Source organism: Misgurnus anguillicaudatus, chromosome 3 (assembly GCF_027580225.2).
Source record: "Misgurnus anguillicaudatus chromosome 3, ASM2758022v2, whole genome shotgun sequence".
Classification (NCBI taxonomy): Eukaryota; Metazoa; Chordata; class Actinopteri; order Cypriniformes; family Cobitidae; genus Misgurnus; species Misgurnus anguillicaudatus.
The window spans coordinates 35,772,314-35,799,552 of NC_073339.2; the positions used below are offsets into that span (position 1 = coordinate 35,772,314).

Sequence of the window (27,239 nt, forward strand, 5' to 3'; positions counted from 1 at the left end):
ATTTATAGCCAAAAGTGCCAGATTACTGGTCCTAGTGTGTCCACTGCTGTTCCTCGGGTAGTTTTTGGTGTATCCATTTTGGTGTATTTTACTTTCCTAAATTTCCAAACTTGCCTAAATTTCCAAAAACAAACTGCCGTGCGTTAAGGTCAAAAGTTCACTGGGTGCTGCACCCATCGGCCAAAGAAGATCACCTGTTTGGGCGTCATGATATTTTAGACAAAAATATATATTTTTAAATTATTATTTGATTCCCTTTTTTTAACAACATGAAAACACTATTCAAACATGACATTAAAATATAACTATAAAAAATTACAGACATTTCTTGGGGGTGCTGGGCGGGTGCTATTGATATTATAGCCAGAGCTACAGCACGACGTAGCTCCTCCCTGGTGCCGCCACTGGCTCGAACAAATTCGACCACATATGCATCTGCGCCACAAAAGTAGTCCAGTCGAATGTGTTTTTGAATACTACCTCCGAAAGTGGTCAAGCTATTTAGCATCATCAACTTGTGATCCAATCGACCATCTTAATACCAGGTGTAAACAGGCTCTTTTGTGTTATGCCCACATGCACCACCGACTGCACCACACTGAACAATATACATTTGTCCAGGATGCACCAAGATCAATGTGTTTTACGTCCTCCTACTATAGTATTTTTTGGATAACTAAACATTACGGACCTTGTTTACACATTTAATCTGCTTTGAATTGTGTTTGGATCACTCGAGGGCCACCTCAGATTCACTCACATCTCAAGTAGCATTTATTTTCTTCTCCAACCGCATCTCTCTTCAAACCACTATTTTTATAATGACAGGTCGGTGTGTGTGTTGCTTGGTGTGTGGGTGGTCATATATACATTTCCATGGGTGCAATTTATCATGACACTCAAATCTTGGGTTCCCATCCAGTGAGGTCACGTTGTTGTCTCGGATCTGAGAGAGTAACCTTCAATTGTTTCTCCTCTAAATGCATTTCCATTTGATCAAATTCTGATGTGACAGGGAAATGTATAACGGTCCTAAATTGTGACCCTGACATAGATTTAAATCTTTGACATGACCTTACTCAGTCTGTATTAAAGATATCAAGGTTATATTTTGCTTTATATTATAATTTGCATTATGTAGTATGCCTTTATGTATAAAACAGTAAATCACACACAAAAAAATTGACTTTGGCTGGGTTTTCAAAGAAAGGGTTGAAATTGCTTGAAGGCAGGCGTCCTGCATTTGTGACAATTTTCTAAACCCCCTCATGGGGCTCAAATTAATCTCCTAATATGTGTGTCATTACATTGCCCATTTAACATGTCATCGCAAAGCAGCGCTATAACAGGCCGTCTCTTTGGTTATCACTGAAGCATGTGCACTCTTAAGCAAGTGCGATTGGGTCCCTGATGTCAGCGAACGCGATTGACTGTATCATATTTGGTTGCCATTAGCATTAGTCTCCAAGGACACAAGCTGCCAACGTTGGCATGTATTCATTTTAAACAATTAGCAATCCATCTTCAGTTGCATATCTATCTTGCTGTTATGTGGGTGGAGCTAATTAATAGAAAACACAGAACAGCCTGCATTAGATGACATTTTTTTACACGCAGAAACATCTATTTGACCAACGAAGTGCTTTAATGTGCTTTTCAAGCAAAGAGGTGGTAAAATATTTTCTCAAGGGACTTCATGGATCATGAAAGTGGTTTGTTCCAGCTAAGCACTTTAATTAATTCATGATTAATTAGTGTTGATTTAACACTAAATTGAATTTAGATTTAGAAGTGAAGCCCTCTTATTGATTTTTATAACTCTTGGCCTTGAACACGTGTGTGTGAGAGAGAGAGAGAGAGAGAGAGAGAGAGAGAGAGAGAGAGAAGCATTTTGTTGTCTCATGTGAAGAATAATCTCAGTATTTGTATAATTTAATCTGATTATGTTCATAAACTTAATACACAGAAGCAGAATACATTTGTCAGTCCTGTTTGAAGCAGTTACGTTCATATCCCACAAATGACTCCCTTAAGTTTTCTTGAGTCTCATTGCCGTATGATGGAAACCAGACTACAAGTAGTTGTTTCATTCATGTTCATAATATAAATAACATTAGGTGCATGATTTGTAGATAGATAGTTGCTCACTGAAAATGAGAAGATGATAATATACGCTCACCTAAAGGATTATTAGGAACACCTGTTCAATTTATCTTTAATGCAATTATCTAATCAACCAATCACATGGCAGTTGCTTCAATGCATTTAGGGGTGTGGTCCTGGTCAAGACAATCTCCTGAACTCCAAATTGAATGTCAGAATGGTAAACAAAGGTGATTTAAGCAATTTTGACCGTGGCATAGTTGTTGGTGCCAGACGGGCCGATCTGAGTATTTCAAAATCTGCTTAGTTACTGGGGTTGTCTTTCTAGGGTTTACAAAGAATGGTGTGAAAAGGGAAAAACATCCATTATGCAGCAGTCCTGTGGGCGAAAATGCCTTGTTGATGCTAGAGGTCAGAGGAGAATGGGCCAACTGATTCAAGCTGATAGAAGAGCAACTTTGACTGAAATAACCACTCGTTACAACCGAGGTATGCAGCAAAGCATTTGTGAAGCCACAACACGCACAACCTTGAGGTGGATGGGCTACAACAGCAGAAGACCCCACCGGGTACCACTCATCTCCACTACAAATAGGAAAAAGAGGCTACAATTTGCACAAGCTCACCAAAATTGGACAGTTGAAGACTAGAAAAATTTTGCCGGGTCTGATGAGTCTCGATTTCTGTTGAGACATTCAGATGGTAGAGTCAGAATTTGGCGTAAACAGAATGAGAACATGGATTCATCATACCTTCTTACCACTGTGCAGGCTGGTGGTGGTGGTGTAATGGTGTGATGGATGTTTTCTTGGCACACTTTAGGCCCCTTAGTGCCAATTGGGCATTGCCTACCTGAGCATTGTTTCTGACCATGTCCATCCCTTTATGACCACCATGTACTCATCCTTCCAGCAGGATAATGCACCATGCCACAAAGCTCAAATCATTTCAAATTGGTTTCTTGAACATGACAATGAGTTCACTGTACTAAAATGTCCCCCACAGTCACCAGATCTCAACCCAATAGAGCATCTTTGGGATGTGGTGGAACGGGAGCATCGTACCCTGGATGTGCATCCCACAAATCTCCATCAACTGCAAGATGCTATCATATCAATTTGGGCCAACATTTCTAAAGAATGCTTTCAGCACCTTGTTGAATCAATGCCACGTAGAATTAAAGCAGTTCTGAAGGCGAAAGGGGGTCAAACACAGTATTAGTATGGTGTTCCTAATAATCCTTTAGGTGAGTGTAGTTGAAATAGTTTACAATTAAAATGATATCACTCAAGATGCCACCTAGTATTGATAATTAGTCATTATCTGTCACTATGATTACAAGCATTACATTACAATACAGCAAGTTAAAGTCCCCATGAAATCAAAACTGACCATTCTTATTTTTAATGGAATATTGCGGTGTTCATTATAAACGATTTATTATGTGGGTAATTATTATTTTTAAATCATGTGCCCTCATAAACTTTAATCAAAATCTGAAAATGTACTTCCGCAATCTTGTGGTGATTCTTCTCTGATGTCTTCAGCTAGACGATTTGGGCAGGGCCATCCATTAATCCCACCCTCTCCAACTGTCAGTCAGCTGCTAGTTCAATTTCTGAACGAAACGCCTACTTTTCTATATCCAATCAATTCACAGAAACACAAGCCATGCACACCATTTTCCTTGTGTGATATTTCATTTCACTTGAAAATATTTTGCAATACAGAAGTCAATTGCAACTTCCTGTTCATGAGGACTTTAAAGAAGTTAAAATAACATATCATTCATATAAAGTTAACATATAATTTATGTTATAGAAGATTATTTCAGTCACATCTTTTTAATGGCGAATAATTTAAATGTATATAAATTATTATATACATTTTTATATTTATATTTAATTTCAGCATAGTTTTGAACCCTTATTACAAAACACCATAATTTGTCCCACCTGCGCAATATGACGCACTACACCAGAAACGGCACCAAAATAATACCAACAAAGCTTGAGCTTTTATTGTCAAAATCAACACAGCTGCAGTACTTGCAGATAATAAACCGTGCTATAAATGTGCCATTGCAGCAACATTTAGCAGTAAATCGTGACCACCAGCAGTCTGGCATCTTTGGGACATTTATGATGCGGCAGTATGAAGGAATAGTAACCGAATGGTCTATATTTAAGCAGTTTGTGATGCAGAACTTTAAAGAGCCCCTATTACGGTGCTAAAAAGAATGTTATTTGTGTATTTGGTGTAATGCAATGTGTTCGCGTGATTAAGGTATAAAAAAAAAATTTCCACATATCGTACATTATTGTTGGTCCTCTATGCCCCGCCTTTTTTAAACGTGTCAATTTCTACAAAGCTTATTGTTCTGAGAAGGCGTGGTGTGCTCCGATTGGTCAGCTATTCAGTGCGTTGTGATTGGCCGAATACCTCAAGCATTTCCTGAAAATGTGACCCTCCTTACCATATTTGGAAGATCAGCTCCCAACTGGAGATAATATCTTCTTCACTACCCAATACGAGACCAAATCTGATCCAGAGAATGCAAATGACAAGCTGATCGATCAACTTTGCCATCGCGGCTTGAGCATGTAACAGATTGGTAAGGTAAAGATTAAAACATAAAACCACGTCTGCAATTGTGATCGTAGAAATGACAAATTACAAGCGCTATACTCAACACTGCTCAAATCTCACTTTTCAATAGTTAGTATCAAATTCTTTGATTATGAAAATATAGGCTACCTAAAGGCTGTGATTCAGAAGCGGGCAGAATTATAATAAAGTGCATCGAGTCCATGTCAACTGGCTGCGGAAATAAACAGTTGCCTACAATCCTTGCACTCATTGTAGTACAAGAAAAAAGATTTCAGTGGAAGACAATAAGTTGCGTCATCGTAGACTTTGGGCTGCAGATCGTTAATATGTACTAACACACAGTTAAACACCAAAAAGAAATGTAAAATCATGAAATGGAAAATAGGGGTTCTTTAAATTCAATAGCTTTGTTTGAGGTCACTTTTCAATTCAACAAATTTAATTTGCTTTGAAGTTAAAGGAATATAATTTACCAAAAATCTCTTAAGATTTATTCAGCTATAGATGTTTTAGTGGCAACAACATAAACAAACGGCTTTTGTCAGTAAATTATTTCTGATAACAATAAGTAAATTAACCTTAGTTCAAATCATAGTTAAAGCGTATCAACTATTACATTGAGCTAATGTTACTGTGTAAAATGAATGTATACAATGTTAGATACAGATCCTTGAATTCTTACCTGGCTGCCAAACCAATTTTCACATAGCAGTGATCCATGATCGCCATCTCTATTCGTCTTTAGAAAACTGAAACATTTTTACTTTCGTTAAGATATTTGCTCCAGAGGTCAGTTTAGCCACTAGCGAGATCGATAAACAAACATAGACCTGGGGCCGGTTGCATAAACAAACCCAGTAAGTTAAAGGAATAGTCTACTCATTTTCAATATTAAAATATGTTATTACCTTAACTAAGAATTGTTGATACATCCCTCTATCATCTGTGTGCGTGCACGTAAGCGCTGGAGCGCGCTGCGACGCTTCGATAGCATTTAGCTTAGCCCCATTCATTCAATGGTACCATTTAGAGATAAAGTTAGAAGTGACCAAACACATCAACGTTTTTCCTATTTAAGACGAGTAGTTATACGAACAAGTTTGGTGGTACAAAATAAAACGTAGCGCTTTTCTAAGCGGATTTAAAAGAGGAACTATATTTTATGGCGTAATAGCACTTTTGGGCGTACTTCGACTCGGCGCAGTAACACCCTCCCTCTCCCATTATGAGAGTGAGAAGGGGAGCGGACTTTTCAGGCGAGTTCAAGTACTCCCAAAAGTGCTATTACGCCATAAAATATAGTTCCTCTTTTAAATCCGCTTAGAAAAGCGCTACGTTTTATTTTGTACCACCAAACTTGCTCGTATAACTACTCGTCTTAAATAGGAAAAACGTTGATGTGTTTGGTCACTTCTAACTTTATCTCTAAATGGTACCATTGAATGAATGGGGCTAAGCTAAATGCTATCAAAGCGTCGCAGCGCGCTCCAGCGCTTACGTGCACGCACACAGATGATAGAGGGATGTATCAACAATTCTTAGTTAAGGTAATAACATATTTTAATATTGAAAATGAGTAGACTATTCCTTTAAGACTGTGTCTTGAGATCTAGTCCGACCAACTAGCAATTAGTTAGTGCTAATCAGTCTAACCTTTTGGATTGAAATGAGATCAGTCTACATTTTTAATAACAGAATATAAACCATTATGACTAAACAGTTTATGCAACCGGCAACAGAAGTTAACTTTAAAAAAGGTGCCAGCCAGCGCCAGCATTTTTTTAAGATTTTCACAAACGTTTAATGCCTTTAGAAAATGTTCTTCTTTAAATATATAAACATACAATATATCAAAATGAAAGAAAAGACCCTCTGCTTTCCAAAAAAAGCTTCACCCTACCTTCATTTGTTCTCTTTCTATCACCTCTCAAATACAGATAAATATAAAATTTTGAGCAAAAAGCTGAGATAATTCAATTTTTGTGAAGGACTTTTGATAGAGATCAGATTGAGAGCGATCATCAAAACATACATGGAGTTTGAACTGTTTGCCCTAAAGGATTACTTCCGGGTTATATACTGTCTGTAAGAGCGCCACCTGGTGGAAAATAGCAAAAAATAGTTAAGAAGACTAACCCTATTAACCCACTGGAGTCATTGGATTACTTTAACTCTTTCGGCGCCATTGACAAAATATCTCGTCAATCAAGAGAAAACGCTTCCTATTTCCGGCTTGCCGCATTACCGCTATAATCCACCAAGTGGCGCCTTTCCGCAATTTTTAAACCCGGAAGTATTGCCCTCTGGCAAGCGGCTGCATGTCTGTGTCTGTTTTAAAGATCGCTCTGAATGGGATCTCTATGAAAAGTCCGTCACAAAAATTGAATTATCTCTGCTTTTTGCTCAAAATGTGGTGTTTTTGCAGAAACCTACCCATTTTGTTTGAAAGCAGAGGGTCTGTTCTTTTATTTGGTATATTGTATGTTTATATATTTAAAGAAGAACATTTTCTGGAAGGCATTAAACTTTTGTGAAAATGAAAAACGCTGGCGCTGACTGGCAACTTTTTTTTAAAACGCTGGCGGCGAAAGAGTTAATGATGGATATATGTGCTTTTTGAAGCTTCTTCATTTTGAACCCCATATAAGAAAAAAAAAAACACGATGCCATTTTAATATAAAACTGTTTTTGTTTTAGAATGACATCAAGATGCGTAAGTATATAATACAAAGATTTTTAACCCAATGCTGGGTAAATATTTGACAAAACACATGTTGCATTATAAATAAACCTATGCTGGGTTGTTTTGAACCCAACCATGAGATAAAACAACCCAGCATTGCATTGAAACAACCAGGTTTATGTATTAACCCAACATGTGTTCTGTCCACTATTTACCTAGCATTGGGTTAAAAATAACTCAGCAGAATTTAGAGTGAAATTTCCATTATGTGCTGAACTATAACTTAAAACTAGCAGAGCAGGGGACTAGTGACATCAAAGTGACAGACACCAAATGTTTGCTTTAAAAAGACATCTGGTAAATACATAAATGTTAAAAAAATGTAATGTTCACCTCAGATTTCAGCAAAAATGTCTGACCCATGATTTACCATTATTAGCTAAATGTAGCTTTCTTAAAAAGTTAACGAAATTATTTTTTTTTTCATTGCAAGCTGTTCTCTGTAGAGTGGCTTTGGTTAAAAGTATAAATAATGACCTTGATGAATAAAGCCAATTTTGCATTCTGAACAGACACACATTCGAAAGTACCAGCAAAACATCAATCAGCTAAGGGCCTAAGTATCTAGAGTCCTCTTTGATTCTTGGAAAAACCATGTGTGTGTGTGTGCGAGCGCGCGTGTGTGTGTGTGTGTGTGCACCTACGTAATTAAACTCCCTGAAACTTCAAAACACCCTGTTATTTGCAGCGAAAAGGGAAATATATAAATAACTCGACTTGCAATTAAATGTTACTTCTAAAGTTATTTATAAAGGACATGAGAGGGAAATGCAAATTGTGTTGGAGTCTCGCAATTGTATTTTTTTATCCAGTTACCCCTTTGAGGATAAGTACCGAAAGAGAGATGACAGCATGCCGGCAGCTATATCATATCAAGTGAGTTTCTCTCTGCTGTGTGACACCTCCTACTGCGATAGAATTGCAGTAAATCAGAAGTTAATATCTTTGCTGTTTTTAGGGTATATGAGTCACCTGCTCTGTAATATTCATGTGATGCAATGTCCTCATGCCTGGATCAGGTGGAATGTGAGAAAGCAGAAAGCACGTTATACATTTTGCATTAAGGGCTGACATGTACAGGTATCCACAGCGATGAAGTTTGCATTAATATTGGGTTAGACCCATCACATAGGAAGCAAGGTGACTGATCCAAGCAACCGATCGTAGTTTGTTTTGTTCAACGTCACGTTTAGGGGTGTGTAAATGTATACAACCAATCAGAAGCTGACTTTAAACTCCTAAAGTGTTTTTAATTTTGTGCATATTATGCATCAAACGTGTAAGGAACGGTACATGGATGTGACATCTAAGGCTAGTTTAACATGCATGTGTTGTCCTGTTCACATGATTTATCCTAATTACCTGTAACTCTCATCCCCTCATCATCCTCTAAGTGCATAGCAAACAGTGTTAGTGTAAAAAACTAAACAAGAAAAAAATACAAATTGGATCGCCTTCTCTGAACAAATGAAGGATGGAGTGGCGACCACTAATGTCCTTCGACAGCTCAAGGGAATTACTGCCAGCTTGAATTTTCTCAGATGTAATGCTGCCGTTGGTTCTGATTTGATGCCAAATACGCTCTTTTCATATTTGCTGGAAGCCACTAATTCACTCCAGCAACAAACAACAACAACAACAGCACATAATAACGTCAAGCTGTGTTTTTAAGTATTATAGAACCATGGTGGTGAATTAATTACTTTTTATATATACCTGGACAATTTAATTTTACATAAGAGATGCATTATACTACTGCAATTATTTATATGATGCGCAATTACTTAATCGCTATTAATCCTACTTTATAAGGATTTGCTGAGAAAAGCTCTCAAATGAAGATAAATTAACATTACATTATTGTGGCAGACAAAAGCATTATTAAGTAGAAATAAAGGCTTTACACGTCAATATTTTGTATTGCCATATAATTTATTTCCATTACACTTTAGTTTATAGCAATCCGGATTATATACTAAGGTATATGTCTTTGGGAACCCTTGGGGGTCCATAGTGGTATGACTGGGGTCCTTCAAATATTGCTTGAATTTAATATTTTATTAGGGAAAAAATTTGGCATCAAATAAAAATGCATTATAATAGAAATGAAGGTTCCCATATAAAATATTATAAAACTTGAAATGAAGGTATGAAGGTTCCCTGCTAAAATCTATTCAGTAAAGTTCAAATTATATGTAGGCTGCTATGTTGAAGGGATAGTTTACCCCAAAATGAAAATTCTGTCATCATTTACTCACCCTCATGCATGGCCGTACCCACCATTGAGGTCCGGACCTCGGTCATTTTCTGACGCTCGTCTTATTTGACTCAACGCTCAGTGCTCGTTTGGTATGTGATCGGTATGTGATGTCTTAGCACCGCAAGACTGAGTCAACAGTAAATGACTCGGTATGCTTTTAAATCGATCTTGCGGTATTGTGATGTCATAGGCAAACAGTTCTGCGCTGCACTCCATTAACTATAACAAAGTCCAAATTAATCCGAGATGATCAATCCAATCAAACCAGGCATACAGAGGTGCAACACAGAGGACAGATGTGCAGTAAGTGGAGGTGCAAGAAAGATGTAAGTAATCAAACGCTGACGATTATACAGCAGTTTAATGATGAGAAATATGAAACCGCAGTGACTGTCAAGGTGACAAGACAAGAAACATTACTGCAGCTGAGCAACATGGGTGTCCAAATTTAATGCGCTGCTTTCACTCCCTCAAGTACTGTAATTCACTTCCTGTTATTTAGGGTGTTTATTAAAGGGGGGGGTTCAATGGTATTTTTTAAGCATTATGACTTATTAACACAGTTATAGAGTTGTTTCCTCTTGCTAAACGTAGGCAAAGTGTCAAAAAAGCAGTTGGGAGTATTTCTGTGCCGAATGCACTTCGCCAGGGTTCGTACAAGTTTCGGAAAGTTTTTTTCGATTACAGGTCCAACTGATGTTTCAGGGGTTTTCTATACGCATCACTTCTTTATATGGGCACTTCCCCCGGAAAACCCCGCCCACCCGTCAATCAGCGGGAGACGCTAGCACTTGCAAACATCTTATAACGCGACACAGCTTTGTTTAATTTCAAAACTCGACAATGGCACGAAAAAAGAAGTGTGTTTTTGGATGTAAGGAGAATAAATCCAGCCTTATGAAAACAATGGATAAAGTTTATTATCCGGGGTAGCAGCGGAGTTTTGCGTGTGTGTTTGATGCGGTGGAGTTTCTCAACCGGGTCACGAGTTGCATGCGGTAAGTAAAGGTGCGTTCCATTCAACAGGGTCCCTACGGAGTGTTCACTGCTCCCTACTCCCTGAGCACGGTATATCAGTTGAAGTGGACTTCACGGACAATAACCGCTCATTTGGAACAGCCTGCAAACGTCATCAAAGAAAGTCAACGACGGGGTGGCGCAGATTGATATAACGTAAATATATATAGGACTACATTCATATTTTAATTTTTATTTACTATCACATTTAAAATATGTACACTATACAATAACAAAAAAAACATTGAGTACTGAAAAACGTATGTTTATTATACACTTAAATTGACTATTGCTGCTATTACTTGACTTTTAACAGAATCGAAGCCCTGCTGTAACTGTCATGCAAATATTAAAGTAACATTTATTTGGTAAACTATGTGTATTTATGTGTTTTTAAACGCTTGTCATATAATTGCATAGCGATCTGACCGTTCTGACTGGTGATCACGTGATGCGCGCAATGACAGTTGGGTGATTATCGCTCTCCACTTCCTGTGAAGTGATGTATCGATGTTCCCTGATTCCCTATGCAGTGCGCAGTGCCCTTCGAACTGAACATGTTCGCTCCCTTTGGATTTGAATCTCACTTAAGATGGCGGAATACCCTTTGAAGTCCACTTCGCAGTCCACTTACGGTCGAATGGAACGCACCTCATGACTTCTGTTTTATGTTGGAAATAGGCGCCTGCATTATATAAATGACACGAACATGTTGTGAGTCATAAGTTAAACAGTGTTGTATAGTGTGGCATGACTCGTACTCGCTCCACCCGCGGTAGTAACTCCTCCTTCTTCATTTTTTTGTACGTTATCGGAAAGATTCGGTAAAGCTAATCTTTCTTTTATAAATATGATTAAACTAAAGACTCTTCGGAGATATAAAGGATGTCATACTACTCTATAAGTACTCCGGATTAACATCAGAAATGCAGAAACAGCGTGTGTTACGTGAGCTTTAACAAAATTCAAAGCCACCCTTTAATTCTTGAAGAGATCTTTTTACTGTATAATGAAAAAAGATTCACTGTTTTGTATTGGACTGCTGCTAAGCCTGAACTTGAAAACGCGACGCTTCATCCACCGGTAGCGCGCGTGCACAGAGTTTAAATAAGCCTGTGTTTATCTTTTGTCTTTAACATTTTATTGCATTCAGTCTTAAAAGTCTAATAAACAGTACCTGTTAAAGTCATTAAAGTTAATTAAATAACAAAAGAAGAGAAAATTACTCACTGTGCCTGACTGTAACTTCTTCCTATAGTGTTGAGCTCTGCTATTTAAAGTAAGTTTAAGGTTTATCATGGAATTTCCTGAACTTTTACTAAAGTTACTGCAGTTAACATAAAGCCTTTTGCTTCATTAACAGACAGTAAATCAGATGTGAGAAGTTTAAAATTCAGCCTTGCATTATGTTTACATCTTACAGTTAGTAATGCATGCAGGGCAAGAAGATTATTTATCTAATGTGGGATAATATGAAGTAATCGTAGATTCATGTATGCTTTTTTAATAATTACAGTTTTTTTCATAGGATATGGGCCCCCTTAAATAGCCTTGGCCAACCCATTTATAAAATTCTAGTTCCACCACTGCACCACCGATGTTGTATTTCAGCATATTAAGTGTATAATGAGTATGTGAATATTGTGAATTAATTTAATAAACTAATTATTGATAGCCTTTAGTTAATTCACTAAAATGATCTTATATTCAGTTAGCCTATGTTTACTTTACTGACACAGTCCAGTGTGCCCAGGATGGTAAAATAATGATTACAATGTATTTCTAATGACCAACACAAGTCTTATGCACACCGACATGGTTTACAATGTATAGTTATTTGATTCTTTGGTTTTCTGATGTATTAAAATTCATATATGTAGAGCAGAGAAATAAGATTTTTTTTCTGGGATGCATGCCCTGGACCTTTGTATATATATATATATATATATATATATATATATATATAGTTTTTATTTTTATTTTGATGAACACAAAAGAAGATATTTTGATAAATGATGGTATGCACACAGTTGACGGTATCCATTAAATTCCATTTTATTTTTATTCCTGCTATGGAAGTCAATGGTTGCAATCAGCTGTGTGCTTGCCATCAATTATCGAAATGTCTTCTTTAGTGTTCATTAGAAAAATGAAATTCATACAGATTTATTTAGAACATGAGGATGAGAAAATTATGACAGAATTTTCCTATTTGGGTGAACTATCCCTTTATCAGTATGTATCTGTGAATACAAAAAGCAAATTTTATTATATTTGTAATGTAACCATCACAAAAAGCATGTAAATCCAATTTGATACATGTACTATGGGTCCATGCTCCTCCTCTCTATACATGAGAGGGTCCTTGGCCTGAAAAAGCTTAAAGACCTCTGTACTTGGGTAATGTGCCATTCAAAGAGCACACCGTCTGCGATATTTTCTAAAATGTTGGTTTATATGAACTCCAATAGATTCATTACGGCAAATTAACTTGTTAAACGGTAGCCCTGGCAAAATAATGAAGCACATGTGTGACGCTCATTATCATTCCAGCATTAATGTTTGGATCTCTATGTTCGACTATTCTATTAATTGAGCATTTTAAATAAAGTTCAAGTGTGCTCCAAATATAAAAGTTTTATTTTGGTGGCTTTACGTACGTCGAATGGGGAGGGAAATAGTTTGAAACTAAAATATCTAACTGAATGCTTTTTGACAACAAATCAAACCAAATCAGTTTTAATGAAGTAGGTTTACGGTAAATAAACATGTGGTAGAAGCACGCAGGAAAGGTTGGCATTATTGTCTATATGATGACAGCTAATTTAGATAACAGCCCTTATCTCTGCTTGTGAAGAAAATGTCAAAAACGCTATCGCCAAGCTCTCTCGTTTGAAGTGGAGTAAATATGTTATTTCTGATGTTGGATTGAATTTAAATCAGTGGGTTCCAAGTTGCATCTAATAATAAGCATTACAATCCCCCTTCACCACTATACCCACAATAAGCAGGGGGGGTGGTAATACAAAAGTATTTTCCCCCCTCCAGATGTCAGGACTCCGACTGAAGGGGACAAAAAGAGGACGCAATCTGCTGAGACTGGCACAATTGCCCCGAGAGAGGTATCATAAACGGCAATAACAAATAACAGCCACGCACACAGATGCAAACGCTAATCTACACTAAACCTCGAGGACATAATCCTCAATTCTCAATTTGCAATTAGACCACAAAACCCGTGATATAAGCAAACATACGATTCATCTAACTTTAATGGACGCTCTCGCACACAGACCACACAGTGCACAGCGGTGGATAACAGATCAGTTTATTTCTTTTCGGTTACACACGTGCAATCTGTTACAGTACAGCAGTTGAGTTCATTGAATAAATGCTAAAGAACGACATCTTTTCATTTCACAATGTGATTTTACTTAATCAGGAAGCTGAAAGAAAGAGGGAGAAAGACATGAGGAGAGAAACACATGAAATGTGTGTTTGCAAGTTAGAAATGACATCATCACAGAAACATCAATTGACTGTTTCAAAGTGCTACGATTACAAGTAGATAACACAAATCTCCCTGCTGTACAGTGTACTTTTTTTTATTAGCTCATTAGCTTAAATTCTGCCCGGGCTGATAAAATATTCAAAACTATCCAGATGCAAAATGATGTTACATGCAATAAATTTCTACTTGAAGTCAACATGAAATGGCACTTGTGACCCATTTGATACAGTAGGCATGATGTGACATTACATTGAGTGTAATGGAACATTAACAGGACGATTGGGGGCTACGTAAGTTTTAATGAGAATATACTGAAACACGAAAAGTGGCACATCATAGCAGAGTAAATTCTGACCTGTATACGAATGTGGAAAACCACTTTCCCAAGTACAATGCACTGTAAAAAAAAATATTGTTGCACTTTTTAAGTTTAATCAACTTGACTACTAAATTCATTTGAATTAGCTTAAGTTATTTCAACTTTATTTTTATAATTGATAGCAACACCTCAGTCAAGATAGTTTAAATTAATTTAAAGTTCATTAAACTTACTTAAACATTTTAATGCTATAAGGATTTTTTACAGGCTATTGGTTAAAACTTACTAGGCCTTGGTGATGAAAGCTGTAAATAACATTTTAGAGGCAAAGCAAGTTATCACAATACCTTTTACTGTGCGTTCACTAGGTATGGGCGACAATTTGCATGCGATATCATGCGCATCTCGTTAATAAAACTGGTTCCTTGATAATAAGTAAATCGGCATCAGCTGCTTTAAGATGGAGCGGCATTTACTACACAAAGCTGTAGTCCACTGACAAGCTGGGCCATATCGCATACATATCACAGGTGATACGTCCGAGATAATTCATGCGAAATTGCTCCGATTGTCATTGAACTATGGCTTTGTGTAGTAAATGCCGCTCCATCTGAAAGCAGCTGATGGCGATTTACTTTTAATCACAGAACCGGCTTTACTGACGAGATCCGCAGTGAAAATCACATGCAAATTATCGCCCACCCCTAGCTTTATTTACTATTATTTACTCGCTTCATTTGTGCGTGAAATTCTAGTCATTCGAGACATTTACGCATAAATTTGCATCAAGAGAGGGGCTTATATAGCTGAAATTGAGTAAACTTATCAGATTGTTTGATCTCCTAACTTCTAAAAGATCATTTTAATCTGCCAAAGTTCAAATTTTTCAACTCGCACGGATCACCCGTCAACGCTCAATTCGCGTGGAACACGTCATCCGCGCCGTGCCATTCGCGCTTACCGCCCCGCAGGAAGCTTATTCGAGTCTTTGCATTGATTTAACATGTAAATTACTCGAGCTTGCCGCCCCTTCCGCGTCTGGTGTGAACGCACCATTAGGCATTAAATGTGCGCAGTTAGTAAGGCAATAATTGTACACTGGACCTGGATGTACACTATCATACACTGTTGTCAAATCAACATTTATTTTTATTTTTATTTAACTTGGCAAATTAAGTTAAACAATTTGAACTTGTTTTTATAAGTTAGGTCAAATTTTTGAGGTCAAAACTTAAAATAGTAGGGTGAATTGACTCGCAAAACCAAGTAACTTGAGTAAATAACTGGACACAAAATATTGATTTGAGCTATTTTATCAGGTAATCTGTAACGAATTATAACCTTGATTTGACAAAATTGTTGCATTTTCATGTGTACAAGTAGTACCGGTCAAGATGACCCGCAGTACCCAGATAAGCGAGTATCAAGTTATACCAAGTGAAGTGGTGTAATAAAAGTGTATTATGTAACAAATGGGGTCACATATGATTTCATGTTGACATTCAATTTTAATAACTGTTACCCTGCCTGTGAAAGTACTGTAAACTACTGTTTTTTAACATAAAATCGTCCGACATAATGTGAAGAACATTCTGTGAAAATATAGCTTTGATATCTTAAAAAGAATGGTCTGAGAAATTGATTGAAATCAATGTGAAAGCAAACTTTTGCTTCTAATCTCATAATTAGATTTACTTTAGCCTGGAATTCACAGACAGGGTCACAATGTATCCCAGTAATACAACTTGCATCTTATATGGGTTAAATGATAATACAGTAGATGAGCATTTCTTACCTGTAAGGATAGCCATGATATTTGGATCTGAAGATGGAGAGAAGAAAGCTAAAGAAGAAAACCACCAAACCAAGCCCAACAAGACAGATGACTGTAAAGAGAGAAAAACAAACACATGAAGTACTGAGTGTTACTCGCACAATGAGGCCATTAATAATGAATGAAACAATAATCGCTACTTAAATGCTTATAAAAAGCTGAATCAGGTGCTTTCTCTCCAATAGGAGATACTAGTGCATAAAATTTGACAAACTGCTGCATCACATTATAAAAGTTAGTCATCACAGTCAATAATGCCTTAAATATTGTGAAAAGCACAGTATCTTATTAGCACTTGACTTCATTCAAATTTTATAAAGAAATCAGTTTACATTAAGCTAATATACACGGAGATCTTACAAGGTCACAATGATTTTAAAAATTCTTTTTCCAATATTTTAGAATAATAGCAAACTTGTTAAACCTATGGAATAACACATATGTAACTATATATATGTATATTTATATATATTTAATCTAACCGTGTTATATTTTATCATTTAAATATATCAGTTTGCCTATAGACGGTTTTAGCAGTAACAACATAAACAAGCGGCTTTCGTGGTCAACAAGTAACTAAGAATAAATAACAACAAAATCCTTTTAAAGTAGTTTATTTATATCAAGCAAAAAAACACCACATAGATTACAGAGGAAACCAAAACATTTGTTATTTTCAACGAGGTATTTGTATAAGAGTTCAGTTTCAGCAACTAGTCAGACTACTACACAAACAGAAAACGGAAGTAAAGTTCGGACCAGACCTGTAATCGCGTCACCGCACATACGTCCAATGAAACTGTCTATAGAAATTGTAACAATTTACATTTTTGTAAAAAGTAAAAGTTACAATTAGGGCTGTAACAATTAATCGTGCAAATGCGCGTTATGTCAATGAATCAATCTGAATGAATTACGGTGAAATGCCGCCACATCGAAAATCCAAAGGGGGCTCATGCAAAAACTCAAAATTTGCCACAGAAGAAGTAGCATTACAAACGCTATTCCAGGAAATGTCTAGAAGAATATTTATATATGCCGTTCTTCAGATTGTTTCAAGTATTTTCATGATAATAAAGAATATTTTGAATGATTTTGTTTAACACGTTGCTTTTTTAAATCTAAATCCACGTTATAAACGACTCCGACTCATAATGATTTTAGATTGATAAGGACTTCTTACTAACCAAAACGCCATAGTACACACACAAGATGCGCATGAAACACAGAATCGCAGCATTGCGATTCAGAATCAATTTTAGACAGGTCTTTTTAATGCGACATGTGATTTATCGTTGCAGCCCTAGCTACAATGTAAAACGTAAAAGTTGGATCAACTTAAAAACTACTTCAATTGGTAACAACTAAAAAAATTACGTTTTTTTCAACTCGTATGTTTAAGTGAAAAACACTAAGTTAAAAATAAAAGTTTTTAACCCTTTCAACAAGTACAGTCTTGCACCTAAAGAGGTTATATTAATACCGTACAGTAATTGAAGTTGTTCCTATTTGTTCTAGGCTAATTTGGATTTTTATCTCCATAAAAGAAAAAACACATAATGTTGGCACCATTATATTATTTTATCTACAAAACTAATAAAAAAAACCATACACCTTGGGATACAAATCAAAAAGTCTATTAGAAACATTTTAGTTATGTGACCCTTTACTAATGGGTAATATACACTCTCAGAAGGAAAGGTACAAGAAGGTACAAAAGTCATCACTGGGGTGGTACCTTTTCAAAAAGTACACTTTTGTACCTAAAACGTGCATATATGGTACCTAAAAGGTACAAATTGGTACTGTACAGGAATATACTGGTACCTCAAAAGGTACATATCTATACCAAAATGGTACATATAAGGACCTTTTTAAAAAGGTATACTGTCCTAATGACAACTTTTGCACCTTTTTTTCTGAGAGTCACCTGAGTGTATTAGGTAGTAATACTGTGGTACATTAATATATAAATGGTTGAAAAAATATCATGGCGATGCAATTGTTTAACGTACCACTGTTTCTTTAAGGACTTTTTTTGCAGTCGCCTAAAAAGTCATGTGGCGTGACAAATGCGCTTTTAAAATTACAAATATTCCATGTAGTGTCTCGACTAATGAGGTCATAAAAACTGCATGTCTAACAATTAAAGAGAAATTAGCAAAGTGATGTTAAAAATAGTCTTAAATGAAGAACAGCATGTCAAAAAGCAAGCAGTTCTTCCTTATGATTATTAATATAGTACTCCATATTAGAGTCTGCATATAACTAGTAAACATATTAAAGTGAGACACAGTGGCAGCTGCTGTTTAGATGATAGAGAATCAAAGTTTTTTGATCTCTTTAAAAGAAGAGCACCTCCAAATACACCATACAGCCAGCAGTGTCCTCTCTAGATTAGTTATACAGAATACACAAAACATCTCGATTTCTTTATTTCAAGTTACAGAATTTACTGAAGATCTTTAAAGGCTTTTTTAAGGCTGCATGTTGCAAAGGCCATTATCAGTTCAATGACATATCCAAAAGGTTTCCTATTAGAAGTGCCAAACTACCATTTCCAAAAAGCACTAGCCATGATGCGATAATAACTAATGTGACTAACTTTGATGTGACATTTAAAAGCCGCTAAACATTTATTGTCAGGATTGCGGGATAAATGTGACGTTGTGTGCACTGGTGCGATCACGTTTTGACTTCATGTGACTGCAATGAACAGCTTGCTGTAAATGTTTCTGCGGGGGGGAGCTGTGTTTTAAACTAAAGCTTTGCTATTCTTACCATCTTTATTTAGCAGCATTTTTTTGGAGTCAGTGTGTTTCCATGACAACAGCTGGGTTTGATCAACCACTGACTGTGACAGTATTTTTACTTTGCATAGTAGCAATTAACATTTTTAAATCACCCGAGGTTCCAGTTTGTTTTGTAGCTCACCCTATATTACTAGGAAGTGTCAAACTGCGCGTGAATAGGCTTTGGATAGTCGCAACAAAACACAACAAGCTTGGCAAATTTACACATTGAATCTTTATATTTTTCTCAATAAAATTGTAAAAAGACGAAAATGAGCTTCGATTCAAAAGTATTCGTCACACAGATGGAAGGATCGAGTGAATAATGCTCCATGAAAAATATTATTACTGCTTGCACATACTTTTATTCAGTGGCTGAGCTCTGTCATCATTTTTATGACCATAAAATGTGAGTTTATTATATTGCTGCTTTTTGCTTTCATGCATCAAACATCTAGACCATCTGTGTGATACAAATCCACCAGACATCTTTTGTGAGCAGGTTTGTAGCGTGTCCTTTTTTATTTTTATCCTTACAAAAAAAGAGAACAGGGCTTGACACAATGGCTATTTCTGTGTAACTAGTTAAAATGTTATACTGCACAAATCGTGGTTTTCTACAGCAGTGGTTCTCAAACCTTTTCAGCATGCGGCCCCCCTTGTGTACAGTGCATTCCTTTGCCCCCCCCTCCCAAAAAAAATGTAGGACATTGTACAACTTAAAATTAACAATTAAACAATTAATTAATTACACAAAACATATGAAATTATACAATGTTGTGCTGTTGGTTAGTGGCCTTTATTTATCAAATAAGTATGGTTTTGTATGCTGTTTACAGTTTAAAACTGTTTGTGAATTCAATCCTCTAAACTGCATAGTGTAACAATGCAAAGTCGGCAACACCAAAGCTCCAAAGGTATCAAAAATATTTATTAATAATATGTATTATTTAAAAACTAGTGCATGGCATCAAGGTGACGTTTCGAGCATGCAGGCTCTTCCTCAGACGTGCTCTAAACATTACCTTGATGCCATGCTAGTTTATAATAAATATTTTTGGAGCTTTGGTGTTGCCGACTTTGCACCCAATTTAGATTGACATGCGTGCTTTTGCCTGCTTTTATTCCTCTAAACACAAAGGGTACATTTTTTTAAATTGAGATTAACACAGATAAAATTGAGAATAAATAAGCTTTCCATTGATGTACTCTGTAAAAAATGATTGTGCCTTAGTAAATGTAACTTACAAAAAATGAGTAAATTCTATAAAAAATTATAAAAAAATACTTGTAAAAAGTAAAAATAACACAAAAATTCCACACAATAACCTGTTAAAAGTACTTAAAAATGTTTTGGTAACAATATTATACATAATATTTTTATTAGGGCTGTCAAAATTAACGCGTTAATTACGCGTTAACGCAAATTCATTTTAACGCCACTAATTTTATTAATGGAGATTAACGCAACGCGCAATTTCTGTTTGACCCTTGGTCCAGCCCATAGTTGAATGAACAGAGACGCAGACAAATGTGACTCTCTCTTAATGAGTAAAAGGTTTTTATAAGAACATTAAGCAAATCGTCTACCAAATCCAATGCTCTAAATGCTCGTTGGACATCTGATATGATCTTTATTTATACGTCTGAGAGGTGTAACGTTACCGTCCTCCTAATGCTTAATCTAATACAAAAATGCGTCTCAGTTCATTTTGGTTTCGCTTTTATGCATGACTTATAAAATAGACTGCAGGACTTGCTTGATGTTAAAATAGTCATTAAGAGAGATAAAGTTCGGTACCTGATTAATGTTAAAGAGTTATTAAGAGCGACAAGACTCAAAAGCGATCCCCTCACGCTGACTGACTGACATCTGAAGCGCGTGCACACAGACGCGCGAGTGCGCGACCCGGATATATAGACATCTACACAAAATTAAAGTTTTACAAATATCTGCTTTGATAAGAATTCACGCAGGTAGGTTCTATAATCTGTTATGTTTTAAGTAAATGTTTGGTTAACTGTTGGGTAAAACTATCTGATGTGTAACATTATATTAGATCACTTAGATTTTAAGCAGTCTGTCTCAATGTCAATCAAACAAAAGGAAAAAAAGTTGAACATACATTGATGATGTTTTTGCTTTGTGTGTGCTAAATCTATTAGTTTTACCAGTGATTTTAAGGTATTGATGTGGTAATATAATGTATGGATGTGGACATTTTTGTGGTAATTTGACTCTTTCAACTTCAAACACGTGTAGTTCTGTCATATTTTGTTATATTTCAACAAATCATGCATTGTTCTATGTTTTAATAGAGAATGTCAAAATATGAACAACAATTTTTTTTTTAATTTGCTAATTCCGACTCAACTTGCCAGCACAGGTCACAAATGATGCAGCAGCAAACAAAAATGGAGAAAGAAAAATCTTCTGAAAGGAAAATTCATATACAAAACAATGGCTGGTGATTCTGTTAAAATGTAAACAGGCTGTTGTTAACATACATTTGCATAAAGCATCATATGTATATATGATTAGAATATTAAAAACCTGAAAAGTGTTAAATTAGGGTAAATTTAGAATGGATAAAAATGTGCGATTAATTTGCGATTAATCGCAGTTAACTCATGAAATCATGCGATTAATCTAGATTAATTTTTTTAATCTATTGACAGCCCTAATTTTTATGTAAACATCACATATTTTTTTACAGTGTAATATAACTTTACTTGGCATAGTTCATTTTAAAATGAAAATTCTGTCATCATTTAATCAAGTTGTTCTTTATGTGTATGAATTTCTTTTTTCTGATGAACGCAAAAGAAGATATTTTGAGAAATGATGGTAAACACACAGCAGTAAGTGACCATAGACTTCCATAGTAGGAATAAAAATACATGATGGAATTTAATGGGTACCGTCAACTGTGTGCTTACCATCATTTATCAAAATATTTCCCTAGTCATTTATCACAATACTCCCAAAATATTTTTTTCCTACTATGGAAGTCAATGGTCACTTTTAGCTCTGTGTTTACCATCATTTCTCAAAATATCTTCTTTTGTGTTAATCAGAGAAAAAAAATTCATACGGTTTAGAGCAGCATGAGGATGAATAAATGATGACAGAATTTTCATTTTAAAGTGAACTATCCCTTTAAATAAATTCTACTTACTGTTTTTTGTTAATTTTACTCAGCTTTTCCAAGTAAAATTTACCTAATTTTGCAAGTATTAAATTTACTTGAAAAACCGGAGTGCAAAAACTTGCAAAAGAAAACCTAAGTTAATTTTACTTATTATTTTTCTCAGTTTATGGTATGGTATTGCTGGGATAGGATAATATTTGGCCGAGATAAAACTAACAAAATCTAAATATTGAGAAAATCCCCTTTAAAGTTGTCCAAAAGAAGTCCTCAATATCCTAATGATTTTTGTTGTAAATAATTTTGACCCATACAATTCTCGTAAAACTGAAAAAGTAAATGGCGCTTTTCCATTGCACAGCACCCCACGGTTTGGTTCAGTTTGGGTCGGGTCAGCTCACTTTTGGGAGCTTTTCCATAAGGTGCAGTACGTAGTACCGGATACTTTTTTTCGTACCACCTCGGTTGGGGTTCCAAGCGACCCGAGCTGATACCAAACGTGACGCGAAAACACTGTACATCACTGATTGGTCTGAGAGAATCGTCACGTCATCGCTATAATGTAATAGATTAGCTTTACCTCAATGCTAGCTTGCGTAGCCTCGAGCAAACATGTTGTCATCTGCTCTGCTATAAGTTCCCAAACTCCCATTTAGGGATGAAAAACATCCACATGTTGAGAATCCGGGACACCATAACAGTTTTTTCCAGACTTGCAGTTTGTGGCGGAACATTTGCGACGAGCACGTCAGCATTATATGCTTAAATGCAACTTCAGTGAGGCTCAGCGGAGCGCCGTCGGCTGACGCCGCGGATGTTTGTACAGAAACTGTCATGTGAGACAGAGGTATAGTGATAAACGCGATGTGCAAACATCTGTTTGTGGTGGTCAATTTTAATTTTGTGTGAGAAATAAATAAATGAATGGGAATGTACAACGACGCTCTCACTTGTATAATGTCACAGCAGGCAGCGCAAATATAACGACACGCCTATAATCCCTCCCACTGCGAAGTGATACTAAACTCGCTGGAAAAGCTAACCACGCCAAAGTGAGGTGAGCTGACCCGACCCAAACTAAACTAAACTAAACCGTGGGGTACTATGCAGTGGAAAAGCGCCATAAGTTACCTGGTTGCCTTAAAAGGTTTAATTAATTTAATTTAAAATTACTAGTTGATAGTATAAAACAATTAACAATTGTGAAAAGCGCTATATAAATCAAATTGAATTGAATTGAATTAAATAGTTGATACAACAATCATTACACTTTTTTTAGTTGAATTAATTCAAATGTTTAAGGCAACCAGGTAACTTACTTTTGTAAGTTAATAATAATAATATCTTTATTTTGTATAGCACCTTAAAAACTCATTTCTCAAAGCGCTTAACACAAATATAAAAAGTAAGATGTATAAAATAGGCATGGTTATAAAAACACATAACATAAGTAAGTATAAAACAATGGAAGTAAAAATTAATAGAAAAAGTAAATAACAGTAGTAAAACAGTTAAGTGTAACACTTAGAAACCATAAAATAAACATATTAAGACACATTTCATAAAAAACACAAGAGACACTTTATCACCCAAATGCTTCCTTAAAATAATGAGTTTTGAGGGATGTTTTAAACCTTTTCAAGGAAGCTGCATTTCTAATCTCTGAAGGCAAAGAGTTCCATAACTTTAGGGCAAGTGAAGAAAACGCCATATCACCCATTGTTCTTAACCGCGTTACTGGAACAACTAAAAGATCAGCATCAGCCGAGCGAAGATCACGTGCTGGAATGTAGGGTATTAAAAGCTCCAAAAGATATTGAGGAGCAAGACGCTTTAGTACCTTGTAAGTTGAACCAACAAATATTTTTTACAGTGTGGAAGGTTTTCTGCTTCAAATGTGAAACTTTTAATAATATATTTACTAATAAAGCTTAAACATTATCATGTTTTTGCAAGTGATACATTTAACAACCCCTCTTGACTGTCACATTATAGCTTGTATAAATGTCATACATACCAAGATGTCTCACTGAAAGTCAAAAATGCTGACCTTTCAATGTTCACCATACCCAGACCAGTCAACCAAATACTTGAGGCTTGACTTCAACAACAGTAAAATATTTGGCATCCAAGCTCATCTAAAATGATGTAACTGGCAAATGTATTGACTTTGTGTAGTCTGTCAAAAACACTAACAAGGCCGATAACTGTTCTGCTTGCAATGTATAGCTTTGTTTTTGCAATGAGAGCATTTACATTCATGCTTTTGGTACACACTTTTATCCAAAGTGATGTACGATGCATTCAGGGTACACTTTCTTGGCTTGCGAATTCCCTGGGAATCGAACCCACAGCCTTGGTGTTGCTCACCCTATGCACCACTTGATCCACAGGAATATACACAGTGAGTGTAATGCAATAGGTGATGTCTTTGTCCCTGTAAAATTCATTGCTTTTTCCTAACACAGCCGATAATGAAAATGTGGTAACACTTTACAATAAGGTTCATTAGTTAATATTAGTTAATGTATTAACTAACATGAACAAACTATGAGCAATACATTTGTTACAGTATTTATTAATCTTTGTTAACGTTAGTTAATATAAATAAAGCTTTATTTGCTTGTCCATGTTAGTTCACAGTGCATTAACTAACATTAACAAAATTTTAATAAAAGTATTAGTAGTTGTTGAAATTAACATTAACAAAGATGAATAAATGCTGTATAAGTGCAGTTCATTATTAGTTCATGTTAATTAATGTAGTTAACTAATGTTAACTAATGAACCTTATTGTAAAGTGTTACCGAAAATGTTAATATGTTAACAAAGCAGATGCCAACCCCACAGATACACAAAGCGCAATTCTATTTTTCAATTTGTTTAGTTATCGGTACATAAAGACTACAAATAACTGTACAAGAAAAAATTACCGAAGCATATACAAATTAATACTGGCACCGCATTCCTGTGACTATGTGAACAAAAAACAATGCATATGCATGTGACTCATACACAGGCACAACTCATCAGTCATCATTCAGAACCTATTACCCAAATCCCATCACATAAATTAGTCAGTGTGCCCATCTTATGTAGCTCCAGTGGGTGACAGAGGGTCGCCCAGCAGTGCCTATAGTGCAAACATCTGCCAGGGCTTTCCTTTACCTCTCACACCTCTGGAAAAGTGCTTAAAGATGGGAAGTAGGACACCTTTCCCTCTATTTAACCGTATACTTCATCACACACATTTTTCCATTTAGTCAGAACTAAATTTAAAGATTAGATTATTTAAAACAGTCTTAGACTTTATATTAGACGTCAACTCTGTATTTGTGTAAGAAAAGCATTTATTATATTATATTACTTATTGTGGACATGCGTGTTGTTTAAAGTAGGTATAGGGTTAGGGTCAACTGCATTTTAATGTTATATTTTGGGTCTTTTAGACACATCTCACTTTATATTTTCCCATAATTTAACATTCTTTCAATGTTCTTATTTGCATAACATAAAACAGTCCTGATTACTAAAATTCATGCAAATCTATCTACCGCTGTACAGCAAAATCAGTTGGCACATTTCTCCCTTCACATCGTCCAGCCCTAACATATAATCTTTTCACTTTCGTTCTCTGTAAAATGACCTGCTACCCACCCAAGCACTTGAAACCTTTTCAGTGGCTGACTGATGAGATTATAATAATGTAGATTCATATGCATAATGGTCAATTAACAGTGACAGGTGTAGGAAAACCCCCGCGCAGGTGGCATCGCTGGTTTAATTATCCGTGGAGCTAAGCTGACCTCTGACCTTGGTGCCACGACACTGGTGTGGTGGATAATGGCCAAATTCGGTGGGCTGATGGGAAAATGTGAGACGCAACCCCTGGAGAGAGCAGGTTAAGAAGGTACGTCGCTAAATGCGCCCACTAATTGAACTTTATAAAGAATATGAAATTATTTTAATAGGCATATATTTGACTGTCTAGTTTAATAATTTTGTTAACTACATTTTACACCGACACATTAATGTAGACATTTTAAATAAAAGATTGCAGGAGTGGTCAGCACATGAGCTTCATGCACACAAAGCTGTTAATGCTAATGTGGTTCAGTTCGAATCTACGATGTCTTGATTCAATTTCCAAAAGTACAGATTTCACCCCATCAAAAAATATGAATACATGGGTGATTTATATAATTGCAGCTTTAAGTGGTTATATTTTTTATTATTTTAATAATTTGGTACTAACATTAACTCTTTCCCCGCCAGCGTTTCTTTTGAAAAATTGCCAGCCTGCACCACCATTTTTTATGATTTTCACATGTTCTTCTTTAAATATATATACATACAATATATCAAATAAAAGTCTGTTTAAAAAAAAACTTTCATCCCATCTTCATGTGTTCTCTTTTTATTACTTCTTAAATATTGGTAGGTTTCTTCATAAATACCTCATAAAAACTTTGAGCAAAAAGCGAAGATAATTGCATTTTTGTTAAGGACTTTTGTTGGAGTTCAGATTCAGAATGATGATTTAAACATACAATGAGTTTTTACTGTTTTTGGATTATTTGATGCTTTAGTGTTTTATGAGCTGGGTAAGAGCGCAACCTAGTGAACAATTGTGGAAATGTGGACTGCCGTAAAAGCTAATCATTGACAGAGAAGCGTTTTATCTTAATTGACGAGATAACTTGGCAATGGCAGGGAAAGTGTTAAATTGGGGTTTTAATACATTCTGACTTATTAACACAGTTAAAAAGTTGGATTCCTCATGCTAAACATGGGCAAAGTTTCAAAGAATAATTTTTACATATCAGTATTTCTGTGCCAAATGCACTTCGATTGAGTTTGTACAAGTTTTAGAAAGTTTTGAATCTGTTGTGTAGGCAGAT

General features: G+C 35.7%; 1 protein-coding gene across 1 annotated transcript in view; it reads right to left on the reverse strand.

Moving 5' to 3' along the window:
* Positions 1-14,041: 14,041 nt before the first annotated feature.
* tusc3 (tumor suppressor candidate 3) overlaps positions 14,042-27,239 on the reverse strand; it is a 112,764-nt gene continuing 99,566 nt past the window's right edge. The window contains exons 9-10 of the mRNA XM_073865784.1: positions 16,359-16,449; positions 14,042-14,179 (exon numbers count right to left, since the gene is read on the reverse strand). Of these exons, the coding sequence (XP_073721885.1) occupies positions 14,164-14,179; positions 16,359-16,449 (107 nt within the window). The 3' untranslated portion in view covers positions 14,042-14,163. The remainder of the gene's footprint in view (positions 14,180-16,358; positions 16,450-27,239) is intronic.